Here is a 15,578-nt window from a genome sequence, read left to right as displayed (position 1 = left end):
TGGAGGCACCTTGGCAGGCAGTAGCACGGCAGAAGCTTTCACTGCCAGTGCCTGGGTTGTACCTGCTCTGTAGATAAAGAGGCCATCAGTGTCCAGGGTTGTCAAGCCAGCACCTTTCAACAGCACTAAATTCACAGAAACAATTTTAAAGTGATACTGTCAGCTTAAAAATCAGATGTTTGACAACAAAAATTTCTCTAGCTAGGAGACCTCCATTGTCTTCAAACATCTTGGGAGTGGAGGATTATGTCTGTGAGCCAAAACCACCTCCTAGTTGATTACTAAAGAAAGGATTGCTACGACTCAGGCCATTTGCTTGGAAGGTGAAGTATTTAAGTGAGCTGATTTCACTAAGAGTCAAACTGGGGGCAGCTCTGCCATGACACAGCAAAAGCACAACCAATGCAACTGATGGAGCAGCTGAGCAGAATCAAAGCAGATGCTATGTGAGCCCCTTCAATGGATGGAAGCTGCTGTTATTGAGCCTGTTACAATTAAAACAAGAACTAACCTCTTTGGACAGAAGAGAGTTAAGCAAGTCAGCCTACGCTGGTACATACAAATGAACAGCACAAACTTCACAGCTGAGCTCAAGATCAGAATTTTCACGTGCTCAGCACTCACATTTGATGCTTAGCTCCCAGAAGAGCTCAGGGCCCATTAAGCACCAGGTTTTCAGCCACTCTCAGCAGCTCCAATGCTGACACTTACAGATTTTTAGAGCCCAGCAGCTAGCAAGCACCCAGCATATTGAGCAGTCAGAAAGAAGGCTGCAATGATAAAAGCTCATTCCTTTTAAAGATCTGCCCCTGAAGATGGATGCATGAAGAGAAAACTCATCAGAGGCACAAAGCACTTTCACTCACCTATAGCCAGAATGCCACCCTTCCTTTCATTTGCATCAGAGCTAGAGACCAGCTCAAATATGTGATGGTTCAGCTGATCGTAAAACCTGGTAGACTCTTCCTGACTCATCTGTAACAGCAAAAAGTTGGAATCAGGTCTCAGCATTCCTTCTCTCCTTCCTGCCCACAAAACCTCCATAAAGAAAACTCTTCCTAGGTCACTTAAACAGAAAGGCACTACATAAACCACACATTACAAACACAAAAATGTATGTCTGTTTTGTGCCCCAGACAGGTCAAGTTTATTTCTTCTGATGCATGACCACCCAATCTTTGTCAGCAATGCATTCTAAGCTCCTTGCTGTGTCCCACCTCCCCTCTAAGACCACCTTCCACATTCCTGAAATCGCCATCCCCAAAGCATGCAGCCCATGCCCCACATGCATATGGGGATAAATCATCTCCTTTGCAGCACTCACCTCACGGAGCTCCATGGTGACATAATGCTGCAAGTCCTTGGCAGCTTTGGCCCTCGTCTCCTCACTGCGGCTCTTCAAGCCATTGGCAAATTGCTGGAGAATGGACACGGTGCCCGACATGATGGTGGTGTGCTGGGGCTTGGGGGCATCAAGGCCTGTAAGTTCTTCAAAGAAGACACTTTTTTTACTGCTTTCAGCTATTGAAACCTCTGAGCTTCTTTCTTAATGTGCTCCTGTTGCCTGTTCCCTATTGCATGCAAGGATGCTGTGCCAGTAGAGCATAAAATTACAATGACTATGTTCCTTAGGTCTTATAGTCCCTTAACAGAACTGTAACACCACATAACTTGACCCCCAAATTATTTGCTCTGTAGTTCCTCAAATATCAGAACATGTTCCAATAGGTCAGGTTCCCAAACCCATGGTGATCCAGCTCTAAATCCAGGGTCGGGCAAAAGCTGAGAAATAGCAGGGTTGGACTGGGGTTTCCAATTGCCCTATAATAAGAGGCACTATCAGTGCCATGATTACATCGTTATTGTATCTGACTCCTCCTTGAACATTTTCATCCAAGATTCTCCACAGACATTCTAGTGTTATGCCAACAGAAGAAGACTCAGCACTCAGGGCCTGGCAAGTGTTACATTCTCCAGTAGATATTTAGAGATGGGAAGTCTACTTATAGCAACACTAATCATTGCAGCAGGATATTTACTATCATAACACGTAGACCAACTGTCTCAGGAGTCTTTCCTTATGAGGAAAATAATTTGGAGGTTTGAACCCCTTGATTTCCAGATTACATAAGCACAAACCAAGCACTTGACAGAAGGGCGCACAGCGACACAGACGCCAAAGCCTCAGCTCCTTCTTCCCCAGATAGCCCCAACGTGGTCACAAAGATCCATCGACATTACACCGTGCTGGGGCTTAGGGGCTTCCACACTGCTGGGAGCCAGAAGCTCTCCCGGGCGACAACAGCAGCCTGTAGCTGCAGCCCCATCACCGCCGGTCGGGCTGCCCCTGCGCAGGGGTTCCCTTACAGCCGCACCCGTGGAGGGACGCGACAGCCGGTGGGTAGGAGCTGGCGGGCAGGAACCGACAGGCCCGAGCCCGCGGGGGATCCCGCCGCTGTCGCTTCACAGGCCGGGAGTGACGGAGAGGTGAGGCAGGGCAAGGCGGGCACGACCGCCGGGGCGTGTGCGGGGCCTTTAGCGGCAACGCCGCGGGGGCGGGGGACTCGGGCAGGCTGCTCCGGGCGGGGAACTGCGGCGCGGGGCCGAGCCGTCCGCGGGAGCGCCGGTGCCGCTGACAGGGCGCAGGGCGCCAGCCCGGCGGGGGCTGAGGCGGGAGCGCGAGGAGGACCGTGGCAGGAAGTGAGGATGAGGGGAAGGCGATGCCGAAGAGAGGCTCCGGAGCCGCACTCACCGCCTCCGCCCCGACCGCCGCCGGCTCCCCTACTCCGGGCCCCGCGCCCTCCCCTCCCCCGCGCTTGCCGGACCCGCGAGCCGCCCGTGGCCAATGGACTCTGGGAAGTACTTTGATAGACACACCTCTGACCAGTAGGAAAAGAGCAAAAGGAAAGGAGCGCTCGCAGCTCCGCCTTTTCTCCCCAGGAACCGCAAGTAGAGACCGTCTCCTCCCGGCCAATCATCAAGCCAGTCGGGCGTGAGTGGCAGTACAACTAACCAGTGAAAAGGCAGAATATATAAAAAAAATAAATAATAAAATCCGAGCTAGACCCACCCTCCAGGCTCCGGCTAACTTCCGCCCTCCCGGAAAGCCTGTCCCCGTGTGCGCACGCGTGGAGGAAGTATTGCGGCGCCCTGCTGCTCGCGCTGTGTATCGCTGAAAGGTGTCCGGCTGCTCACGACAGAACCAAAGGCAGCCGACTCGGTGCCCGGCTGTGGGCGCTCCGTTGCCGTAATACCACATATAGCAGTGCGTACTTCATAGTGACCGCAGCCGTGCGCAACGACGTGGAGAGTTTAATGTTTACACTGGGACTCGGAAGGTGCTGCCGAGTCGTTCCGGTACACGACCTTCGGCGGAACCTCTTGCGCGGGGCCGCGGGGTGGGAGGGCGGAGAGAAGGGGCGGGAACGGCAGTCTTGGCGCGGGGCGGTGGCGGTCGAGGCCTGTCAGGCCGGTAAGGGCGGTGCTCGCCTCCCTTCAGGAGTGGCCATGGTAACGGCGACCCATCCGTGCCGGGACCCGCGGCAACGACCGGGCTAACGCGGGGCCCTTCCCCTTCCAGGTGCAGCTACTGTGAGACGGGGCCGCGGGGGCATCATGGGGCCGGGAGAGCCGGTGCAGAAGATCAGCATTAGCGCCGAGAGCCAGCGGGGAAGCGAGAGGAACGGCTCTGGCGCTGCCCTGGCAGGCCCTGAGAGAGACCCACCCGGCAGCTGGAGGCAGAAGTGTGCGGCCTATGTGCTGGCGCTCAGGCCTTGGAGTTTCAGTGCTTCTCTCACCCCCGTGGCCCTCGGCAGCGCCCTGGCGTACCGGGCCGAGGGGTCGCTAGATCCAGGGCTCTTGGTTGGAAGCGCTGTGGCTGTCCTGGCTGTGCACGGAGCTGGCAACTTGGTGAATACCTACTACGACTTCTCCAAAGGCATCGATCATAAGAAGAGTGATGACAGGACTTTAGTGGACCAGATTTTGCAGCCTCAGGATGTAGTCCGGTTTGGAGTCTTCCTTTATACCGTGGGCTGTATTTGTGCTGCTGGGCTCTATGCGGTCTCGACGCTCAAACTGGAGCACCTGGCCCTGATATACTTTGGAGGACTTTCCAGCTCTTTCCTTTATACTGGAGGTTATTATTTTGTTTTCTATATTTTGTTGTTATTCTGTAGATGGAATTTCATTGTGAGCATAGAACAGTTTGTGGTTGCTTTTAGTAAGAGGATATTTTTTACTGTCTTACTGTGTTGAGTAGATAAAAATGTGATTATTAGGAAAAGAAAATCAAGCTCAGTTTCAAACTGTCAAACTTTCAAACGTTTAGAATCAGAGAATGGCTTAGGTTGGAAGGGACCTTACTGCTAATCTACACCAACCCCCTTGCCATGGGCCTGGACACCTCTCAACTAGACTTGGTTACTCAAGGCCTCATCCACCCTGGCCTTGAACACCTCCAGGGAGGGGGTATCCACAGCTGTTCTGAGAAACCTATTCCAGAGTCTCATCACCTTTACGCTTCTTCCTGCGATCTAGTCTAAATCTGCTCTTGAAAGAATCTTATGTAGTGTGCCATTTGTTCTGTGAATTCTATATGTTTCTTCAGGATCAGGTTCTAGTATGCCTGATCATACTATACAGGGCTTTATTTCTGTAGATTTCTGCAGAAATAGGTAGTTGCAGATGCGAAGGTGGAAATTAGAGCTTGGCCTTTATTTTCTGTTGTGTTGTTTGACTGGAGCAAGAAGCTGCATTTCCTTTATTATCTTTGGCAGAAAAAGATTATGGTTCTTGGCCATAGCTCTGTGTGTGTTAGTCACTTCACAGTATTTCTGTTGTCCTTTTTATTCTATTGTTTGACAGTGCTTCGTTTTATTCTTGTGTCTCGCCACAGGAATTGGATTTAAGTATGTTGCACTTGGAGACGTGGTGATCCTGATCACCTTCGGGCCCCTGGCTGTCATGTTTGCCCATGCTGTGCAGGTTGGGTATCTGTCTGTCTCGCCGCTGCTCTACGCCATCCCTCTAGCGCTCAGCACTGAGGCCATCCTGCACAGCAACAACACGCGGGACATGGAGTCTGACCGGCAGGCAGGCATTGTCACCTTGGCCATCCTCATCGGCCCTGCGCTCTCCTATGTCCTCTACACCCTGCTGCTCTTCTTGCCCTACCTGATTTTCTGTGTGCTGGCCACACGCTACACCATCAGCATGGCATTGCCACTGCTCACCATCCCGATGGCATTTTCACTGGAGAGGCAGTTTCGGAGTCAGAGCTTCAACAAAATTCCCCAGAGGACAGCCAAACTCAATCTCCTCTTGGGCCTTTTCTATGTTTTTGGCATCACACTAGCACCAGATGGTGCTCTGCCTAAGCTGTAACGAGAGCTGTAGAGTCAGGCCTCACAGTTCAGTATTATCAGTGGATTATGTGGGTAGATGATCCATTATGGTCAGTGGGAAGAATAAAGAAGATACCATCCTGAGCTGTGGAAGCTGCAGTTCTGGGCTTGGTTGGCTTGTACAGCAGACTTTGCAAAAGTGATTTGTGTGTATGAAGTCTTCTTGAGAAGGAGTGAGCTGCAGCTTTTTTTTGGGGGAGCAAGGTAATTTGAGGAAAAGGAAATGTTTAAAGAACCTCATCCTTCTGTCACTGAATTCTTTCACTGTCAACTCAATGGAAGTAAGATTAAGCCCCCAATCAAAACTGTTCCTTTCACAAGCACAGTGATTGCTCCTGTGGCTCCTTTTCTTACCATGGTGAGAGAATCCAGTGGCTCCTGTGTGCTCAACAGAAAACACTGCCAAATGCTTAGCCTCACAACAATGTAGGTGCTATTACTTCACTCCCTTGTGAGCATAGTTCACCTTCATCTGCTAGATGTTTGACTTTTTGTTTTGTGTTTATTTTCTTAGCCAAATGTTTAACTTTTCTTTCCAAGCTCCCTAAAATGCATTAGAAACTAATTCATTAACTGTTGCTTCTGCTTGGTCCTTATAGTCTGGAAATGTCCCAAGTGATGTATCTCTGTGGGATGTTGGTGTACACGGAGCACAAACTTCAAGCCAAAACCAGTACATTTGTATTCTGCTATGAAAGCTGGGTCTGTAAACACAAAGCATGCCTTGAAAGGCCCTGAATGCATAGATAAACAAGGGGGGTCCATTTTTATATTTGCTTAGGATTTACTCTCTGAAATAATGGTTAAGGGGGAGCTGACAGAGTGGCAGGTTTCTCTGGCTGGGTATGGATTAATGGGTACATCAGTGGAAAACCCAAGTCTTGGTTCAAAAAATAGTGGGGTTTTTTTGTTTGTTTGTTTATTTAGAGGCTAGATGTCAATTTCTTATTGTCAGAAGCCAAAAAAAAAGAAGCCCAGTCGAGCAAGGGAGAAAGATACAGGGTTAGAAAAATGAAATCAAGATTATTGCATTCTGGGGAAGAAAAAAAAAAGAGGATTTGAAACAGGGATAAACTTTTTTGTTGACAAGATTTTTTCCTATAGAGTCCAGAGTTTGTGAGACTGAATCACATTTAACTGCTGAGATAGCTCTGAAGTCCCCAGCCTCTTTTTTTTTCCCTTCTACACCTTATGGTGGTGTTTTCTTCTGCAGCTCTTGCCACTTTTAATTGATGTGGCCATTTGGAGAAGCAGTTGTTTCAGCAGTTATGTAGCAGTGTGAAAACCATGCCAAACACAGCTGGGGAAAAGTGTGACTTGCAGGGCAAAGATGAATTTGATCCATACTGTGTTGCTGAATTCTTTTCTGGGTTGAAGGAAAAGTATTTGTGTCCTGTAAGCAGGGAGTTGGTGAAAAATTTGTTTACAGGAGTTGTGGAAAGCTTCAGAGGAATTGATGCTGGTATTGAACTAGAGCTGCTGGTGCCTGGAGCACAACCTTGCTTTTGAAGGAAGTGGGAGGGTGCTGACTACTGTATGAAGTGCTTTAAACATGAGCAATAAACTAGCAATAAACCAGGGTGGTGTGACCCTGCAGCTGTCATGAGTGTGTTATGCCCTTGTGGTGTCCATCTGAAAGTGCCAAGCACTGTTAGTGAATTGTACTGGCAGTTGTAAAGCTGAGTTGATGGCACAGGATTATATGGCATAGCTGTTTAAGTGGCTGGTTTTATGGCTGGCTTTTCTCCAGTGTTACCCAGTTGTTGGTTTCCTGCTCATCAGCTGAGCTGTCCTCAAGGGGAGGGATTCTTTGTAGGTGTATTTTATGAGCCACAGTTTCATCTTTGATTAAAACTGGGCAAATAATCTCTTTAAGCTGACCAGGCACGAGACAAGAGGGGATGTGTACTGCTTTCTTTTCTAGATTAGAAGTGATGAGAAAATGCAAAAGTTTAGCTCAGCTAAAGGAGATACCCAGAAGGTTTTGGAAACTTTTCAATACGGACACACACAAGACAGCATCTGCTGTGACTTCTCTGTGGACCTACAGAATAAAGAGCCTTGCTCTGACACCCACTTAATTTTTTTGCAGAACAAAAGCTTTTCATGGGGATATGGACTGAGCTGGTCAATCTATTAACCTTGCAGTTGCTGGTTAACCCCAGCATAGCTTTGTTGCTACCTTTTGTAGCATCTGTGTGCTTTATTTTACACCAGCTTGGTTTTGTATAGCTGTCAGTTCAAAGGAATGGATAGTTAGCTTTTTTACTCCTTTTACATTAACTACAACACTCAGCTAAATTCCTTGAAGTAACTGATACTTGGCTCATGTCTTTGATAACTGTAATTGTAACAGTGGAAAGGTCCAGGAATGATCCTTGCTGGAGTAATGTATGTAACTTTAGTTGCATCTAGGCTACTCTTTACTAGCAGGGAAAGTCCCTTGTATAGGATGGCTGCTTACTGCTGGAAAGGAGGAGTGATTTTTATTACAGAGATGAAGGAAGAACTACTACATGAAAATGCTTGTGAAACATTTTTCAAGCTGTGTACACTGGGATTCAAGCATTTTAATACTATGAATGTGGTCAAAGTTCAGTAATTCCTTACTAGCAGATGCAGGTTGCCTCTGATTCCCTGTCTGTGATATATAACATCATTCCGGGTTCTGAAGGATATTAATAAATCACACATTCTACACCATGGCTTTGAGGAAGTCATTTAACTTCTCTGTCTCAGAAAACAGCTATTTTTGCCTACCTCACAGGGATGCTGAGCTGGCATCATTGTCACAGACAGCTTTGAAAGGAAAAAGTGCTTTATCTCTGTGTGCTTTCCAAAAACCATGTTAGTACTAGAAAACATTTTAGGTGTGAACTAACCTAACAGGTGACTTAACCAATCCAGGTAGACCAAAATAATCTCCACAGCAACACTGAGGGCTAAGAGAGGTTCCCTTCTGGATTGTTTCATTATGCAGATGTTGGGTCTCTTTCCCTACCGTCTCCTCTCTGTCCCATGCTACTTTCCCTGCATATAAACTTAAACTTCATTCAGGTCTCTCTTGATGAGCTGTGTTGCCACTTGAGGAGTCTACACTGGTAGATGAACAGATCTGTAGCCCATCTGTTAATGTGTCCTAGGGCACCTCCTGGCCCTTCTTCGTATCAAATAAAGTGTCAGAATGTTACTCTGTGAATTCTTTTGTGTTTGATTATTTTATATCGCTCCAGTCATGGTTTTGCACATGTATTGAATTGTCTTCCTGGAAGGAGGAGGATCTTTGTGTGCCTTGTTTATAGTAGAAAGTGCATGAAAGAGCATACTCTTTTTTTGTGTGTGTGTAAGCTGCCTTTATGACTCACATAGTCCTGTCCCTCTGTATCATCAGATTTTAGCAGCAGGGATCATCTCATACTAATGGCAGACTTCAGAGTGCTTTCAGTGTTGTCATCAATGAGCAGAGTTTTCTTTGATGAATTTTCTGTGCCATGTACTTACTGTTCAGCATTTGTAAGGAGCTTTCAGCTGAACTTTCAGTATTTTAAATAAAGGTGGACTTACTCATTCTCACCTGTGTAGTCTGCCATTCTTCTTGTGCCATGGTCTCTGCTCCTGACTTGGAATGGTTTTATTTGCTCCGTAGGACAGCAGCAGCATTGTGTGTCATAAATGAGCCTAAGTGTATCACAGACTGTTAGGTGCTGGAAGGGACCTCTTGAGATCATCAAGTCCACCCCCTCTGCCAGAGCAGGATAAACTAGAGCAGATCATACAGGAACATATCCAGGTGGCTTTTGAATGTCTCCAGTGAAGGAGACTCCACAACCTCTCCAGGCAGCCTGTTCCAGTGTTCTGTACCCTCACAGTGAAAAAGCTTTTTCTTATATTCACATGGAACCCCCTCTGCTCCAGCTTGCACCCATTGCCCCTTGTCCTGTCATTGGACATCACTGAGCAGAGCCTGGCTCTGTCCTTCTGACACTGCCCTGCACATCTTTATAAACATGAATGAGGTCAGCCCTTGGGCTCCTCTGCTCCAAGCTAAAGAGCCCCAGCTCCCTCAGCCTTTCCTCAGAAGGGAGATGTTCCATTCTGTCATCTTTGTGGCTCTGCACTGTCGTCTTCCAAGCAGCTCGCTGAGGTCCTTGAACTGAGGAGCCCAGAACTGAACACAATATTCCAGAAGTGGCCTCAGCAGGGCTGAGTAGAGGGGAAGGAGAACCTCTCTTGACCTCACCACACCCCTTCTAGTCCACCCCAGGATGCCGTTGACCTTCTTGGCCACAAGGACACATTGCTGGCTCATGGCCATTCTTCTGTCCACCAGGACCCCCAGCTCTCCAGGTCAGTCCTCAACCTATCCTTGCACATGGTGTTGAAAATTTCCCATCTTGGCCACTGGTGCAGCCTGCTGTGTAAATGCATGTGCAGTTAGCTTAAGGAGACTGAGAAGCCTTCCTTATGTACTTTCTGGCTATGTACTTTCTTCCCCCTCCATCTTTATCTGTGGTGAAAATGGTTTCAACAGTCTGGAGAGACCCCTTGGCTGTGGCACCTCTGTTGTCTGTGATGCAGAGCTGAAAACAGATGCAAAGAAGGCTTGTGAGGCATGCATGTGAGGCGTGCATGTGAGGCATGCATGTGCTTGTGAGGCATTTGTCAAATGTGATTTCAGTTTTTTGCTCTAGTTTAAAATCCATCCAAGCAGGAGAGAATCAAAGAAGTTCCTGTAGTTTAGTGGCTAGAAACCATTGCAGAGCTGATGCTTTTACCTGCAACACTCTCTTGCTATCATCTGCTTTGGAGTGAATTCTGTTTGGGTTTGCAGGACATGTTTCTCAGACTGCTAGGCCTGGGAAATGTTTTTCAGCCTTTCTGAGGCACAGAGTGGGCCCCAAAGTCATAACATTTGGGGATGGTTTTAGAGAATAAAACACAGAACAGCATGGTATCTAGGTACACAAGGGCTGTGCTCAAGGGCCCTTCCACAGAAATCTGATAAAGCTTTTTCTGAACTGCAGAAACCAGTCTGCTGAGTGTCCTTTAGCAAGGGAGCCGATGGGTGGTTTGTTCCCACTGTGATTGCCCTGCATCTGCTCTTAAAACACTCCATTGCTTTGGCCTGGTAGCAGGCAGGGTCTATTAGTAGTCAGCTTAAACTCATTTTAAAGAAACTGGACCTCTAACAGGAAATGCTTCGAGATGTGAAGTTCATGCACCATTGAACACCTGTCCAGCACCTCTCTGGGTAGAGGCTGTAACTCTGCTGGTCCACAGGTGGCAGCCTTGCTCTTCCAGTGCTGCTGCAGCACCCTGTGGTACCCCTGCCCTTGGCAGAGACAAAGGCACTGCACGGCCTGGGATTGTCCCAATTCATTGTTCCACAGTCTGAAAAACTGGTTCCCTGTGGAAGAAGTGGTGCACCAGATCTTGGTATTGCTGTGCCTCTGTTCTACAAGGTTGATTCCGAATCCTGTAGTTCCTCTTTTTATTGAGTGGCAAAACATTTTGTGCAGCAGACTGTGTTGTTATTGGAGGAGGAAGAGGAGATGTCCCTCCTGTGTTTATGGTTGTAGAGGTTGTGCATGGGCCAGCATGCCTTTCTTATTTGGGACGATTTTTTTTTTTTACATCCATGACAGATAGATTTTTTTGTGGTTTTACCTCTACAGACCAAAAATCTTCAGAGTAAAAGGAGGCATTCCAAATACTGGCCTAAAAGTACCTGATCTTTTTGGTCTCTGCAGGAATGCATGTTAGTTGTGTTTGCAAGACTATTTAGTATTTGTCTGGTTGTACTTCACTGGGTCTTCTCTGGTGTAAACCCACAGAGATGTGGTACTAAGGGACATGGTTTAGCACCAAACTTGGTAGAGCTAGATGATGGTTGGACTTGATGATCTTAAAGATCTTTCCCAACTCAGATGATTCTATCACTGCAGATGAATTTCTGATGCGCAGATTATGTCTGGATGGATGTTTGTGGCCCAGGCAGGAACAGGCATCTTAAGAAAGCTGGTCAGCCCTGGCTCGCATTTCTAAAGCCTTTGCTGATGCCTTAATAAGCTTATTCTGGTCAGATGCTGAGGGCTGAGCTTTCAAAAGAGTGTGGGCAAGCTCTGCATCATGGGTAGTATGCTCGTGGGGGGAAAAAATGCAGTGTCTGCACACTCTGTAAGATGAACTTCTGCTCAGTCAAGTGCTTTTAACACACCTCGAGTCACTGTTGGAAAATCATAATGCTTTTATAGTGGTATTAGGAGCTTGGAATATATTCTCCCCATTTCTTGGGTGAGTAGCCTGAGTCACTGCTGCTTAATCAAGGTCATGCTTCTTGGAGGAGAGTACATAAGGGTTCTCCTTTCCTGTCTGGTACCTTGTTAACGAGTAGACCTTTCCCCTCACATATTGGTTTGTCTTTTAGGTCACTGGTAAATTATTTTTATTCAAATCACCTTTAATTTCTTTATACTTGGAGTTTTGTGCCTACTGAATGACATATTTAAGAAATTAAATGCTGCTCTGGCTTTTTAAAGCTATTTTTCATGTTAAGGTGGAGCTAAATATCTAGTCAAGTTAAAATCTATAGCTCCCAGAACTGCTCAAAAATTCCTAAGTGTTATTAAAACTCAGCACAGTGGCTTATCACAGCTGTGTCTAGAGGAAACATGCCCAGCACTGGATAGAATAATGCCCATGCTTTACTGTCTGGTATAAGGTTTTTGCTCTTCTGTGTAACTCAGAGTAAGGCCCAAAATGAAAACTTGTCACATTTTCTTTTACACCTTTTCCTGGTGACAACTCAATAGTGTCAGTGCTTATCCTTTCTATAGTTAGAGCCCAAGCTCTAGTCCAGCTGTTTCAGTGGCCTCACGGATTTGTCTGAGTGGGAAGAAACTTGAAGCACATAGTTGAGCATGTCTTTGGGGTCAGCTGAGAGAGCGCAGCTTGCTTCAGCAGTCAAGTGCCACTGATCTGCAGGGACAATGGTCACCAGCCAAGTGTATCTGTTCCCTTGGGAAGGAAACCTCTGCTTGGGCACCTGTCACAGGCACTATCTTGAGAGAGAAATTCACAACCTCTGCATAAGAATATCCAAATACTTTTTAAAAACAACATCCAAAACCCACTGTCTGCCCTCAGCTGACTTCTTCTCAGGCTGCCAAGGCCAGATTGGTTTGAAGAATTAAAAATCTATACCATGATTGTGCTGCTTTCTCATGAAAACAGCAGAGGAGAAGCTGCTCATTAATCAGTTGACTCTGTCAATAATGAATCCAGAGGAATGTGCTGGCTGAGAGATGTCACCTAGGCAGCTTGTCAGGGAGCAAGGGAAGCTGTGAGAACCTCACTAAAATACAGGGTCTGGCATCCTGCTCTAGGTGCTTGGCAGTGATGAGAGCTTAGCAACAGGAGAAGAGACGAGAATCCGCCTCCTGCAGTCTGACTCTTGGCTGGCACCTTTCCCATGCCTTGTCCTAGGCTGATGCTGGGCAGCTCTGCTGGTCTGGCAGTGATTTTTAGGTGCTGACTGAGGTAGATGGTAGCTGCAGTGCTAAATCAGTTTCCCAGTTTAATAGGGAAATGCTGCATAGCCCAACAATTTTACTAAAGGCTAGAGTCACCTTTCCTCCTCTCCTTTTAGGGTAAAATGAACATTTCTTTTAGACAGTGGTTCAGTTTGTGTGGGAATGGTTTAGCACAAAGAATAAAGACAATGTATGTTTTTATGTGTCCTAGTAAGCCAAGGGTCTGCTTTCCAAATTGTCTGACTTCCTGTGGTAAATAAACTGAATGCTTGTGCCATCTAAGGAGCAAATCCAGGCAATTTACATCTCATGCAGTGTTTGCAAATAAGGCTGTGAAATGTCACCACACTGTGGGGAAGAAGTCAGCAGTTTCTCAGGCTTGGACCTAATGGAAAGAGAGTCTAATAAACCATCCTCCCAGTCTCGTTAGCTGTTGTCCCAAAGGTTGGTGAAATGATTTCAGATGGATTATAAACTGCTCTGTATGGCACAAGGCAACTGCATGCCACAGCTGAGTCATATTTTAACCCGAGGGGGATAGCTCCACTGCTAGATAAACCACAGCTCCAGTCAGATAAAGGACAAGTTGGGAATAACATTTTAGAGGTTCATGTGCTTTTTGTGTGTATTCTAGAACTCATTAAAGCCTTAAGAGTATACTTGGTGCTGTGCCATACCATTTGTCATTTGGTCTTTCTTATTCCTTAAATTAGTTCTAAAGCAGAAGTTAATTAGCTCCCCTGAAACACAAAGTGATGGGCGGTAGGCTTCCTACAAAGTCCCTATCTGCATGAATCCCCTGCAGCATCCCTCTGTGTTCACACCTTTGCAGGTGAGGTTTTCAGGAAAACTTGGAACAACATTTGCACATGGATGGGGAGAGGAGAATTAAGGGGAAAGACCAAGAAGGGAGTTGGAGGGGCAAGGTATCTATTAAGGAACTTCAGAAGGTGAAATCCTATCTCACTGTGTGCCCAATGTGAGCAATAGCAGGCCAGAATGGCACAGAGTGCTTCCCTGCCTCTGTGAGCCTGAATTATAACATTCATAGCCCAAATTACCTTGTTTTCAATGTCACTGGATCCCGGGATTTAAACTTGTTCCACTGCAAGAGAAAGGATGAGCTGGGGAAGCCAAACCTGAGCTATCCCAGGTTTTTAATGGCTCTGTCAGTACCTCTGCATAAGAAGTGGATACACAGAAATGCAGCTGGTTTAGAGAGAAAAAAATATCTCCTATATAACATGCAGGAAATTTAGCATTTTAATATAGGCCTGCTTAATCCAGAGACATTCAGCACTGTCACAAAGATGATAGTGTGACTAGTGCCTGAAGGGTCTGGGATTTGGAGAAGGGAGGGGACATGACCCAGTCTGTGAACTTGGCGTGTGCCTGCTAAAATTACAAGTCCTATGTATTTGTCCACTGGCCTACTCTTTGTCTCCTGCAGAACTATGTCCTGGCATACTATTAAGCAGGAAACTAGTCTGTTCCCAGTGTATTTGTGTCATGGGGGTCTCCAGTTTTGAACAATGTTCACGATCAGAAGCAGCCAACTTCTAAATTCCTTTGTCCCTTTCTGCAGCACACATGAGATACACCCAGCACCAGAAGAGTGCTGAGCTGAAGGCAGCAGCACCAAGGTGTTTGTGTTTTCCATGAGCAGGAAGGGTTGAATGCATGTTCATTTAGGAAAGTGATGCACGCTGCCATTGAGGCTAAACTCATCTCCAGATGGTGAAGAAGCGCAGCTAAGTAATTTAGGGGCCCTGAATGTCTCCTGAGAACTGAGACACAAAAAGAAGAGTATCAATCTCTCCAGCAAGCTAGCCCACAGCAGAGAAAAATAATTGTTTTCCAGAGTTCTGTGTGCTTTTTTTGTGGGGAAAAGAATGTGTGTGGCATTCCAACTTGTGTGAAAAGCATCTCATGGAAGAAAAGTTAAAGGGAAAAAAAGTTTTCAGCATTTACCTCAGCAAGGCTTTGCACTTTCTAGGGAAAACTGAATCTGATGTAGATTCTTTCTCTTAGACTCAAAACCTGACCATACTACTCACTGCTCTCTTGCTAACAATTTGGGGGACATAACTGAAATTCCATGAGGCCCGGTCTGTGTATGGGGAAGGGGCAGGGAATAGTTGGAGTCCTGGGGAGGTACTGCAGTAGAAATGTCTATCCTGTGACAGGCAGGGAACAGACTCTGCCATTTTCATCTACCAAACAAGCTGTAGCAATAAACTGACCCAGGCTGTCAGGCTGTAGTGGTGCATATAGAAGTGCTGCATTGGAATGTGTGTAGCTTTGAACACTTGGGCTGCAATAGCGTAAAGCACCTTGGGGATGGAGCTGACGTTGATGGAAAGGGCCACCATCAAATGGTGCCAATCCAGGTGTGAATGTCAGGAACAGACTCTTGTGACAGGAGAGCTGTTCACAGTACTAGCACAGGCATTTATAAAATGTCAGTGCCCCGTTTTTTGTCCTTGGTGTGGAACAGTGGTCAAAGAGAATATGGTGTTCCAGCAAGTACTGCTTCTCGTTACTAGGGTGACAGCCTATGTGGACAGGAAAGGACATTTGAGTGTTGGGAGCTTTGAACTCTGCACATGATACCTGTCTGTAAAAGATTCAGAGAGCTGCA

The 15,578-nt window shown here is 46.7% G+C and overlaps 1 protein-coding gene across 1 annotated transcript; it reads left to right on the top strand.

Annotated features, from left to right (window-relative positions):
* Positions 1–3,591: 3,591 nt before the first annotated feature.
* Positions 3,592–6,193, top strand: UBIAD1 (UbiA prenyltransferase domain containing 1). Its single transcript, XM_009906755.2, has 2 exons — positions 3,592–4,138; positions 4,898–6,193. The coding sequence occupies exons 1-2, from the start codon at positions 3,616–3,618 to the stop codon at positions 5,383–5,385; spliced, it is 1,011 nt and encodes a 336-aa protein (XP_009905057.2). The 5' UTR covers positions 3,592–3,615; the 3' UTR covers positions 5,386–6,193.
* The last annotated feature ends 9,385 nt before the right edge of the window (positions 6,194–15,578 follow it).

The sequence above is a fragment of the Dryobates pubescens genome, chromosome 33, assembly GCF_014839835.1.
Source record: "Dryobates pubescens isolate bDryPub1 chromosome 33, bDryPub1.pri, whole genome shotgun sequence".
NCBI classification, from domain to species: Eukaryota; Metazoa; Chordata; class Aves; order Piciformes; family Picidae; genus Dryobates; species Dryobates pubescens.
Note: the sequence above shows the minus strand (reverse complement) of the source record. Positions and strands in the feature narration are given on the sequence as shown.

Bases quoted from the DNA above. Each gene is read 5' to 3' on its own strand.
- UBIAD1 (XM_009906755.2), top strand. From the start codon at position 3,616: ATGGGGCCGGGAGAGCCGGTGCAGAAGATCAGCATTAGCGCCGAGAGC. The intron at 4,139-4,897 runs GTTATTATTTTG...GTCTCGCCACAG, and splicing joins CTCTTTCCTTTATACTGGAG to GAATTGGATTTAAGTATGTT.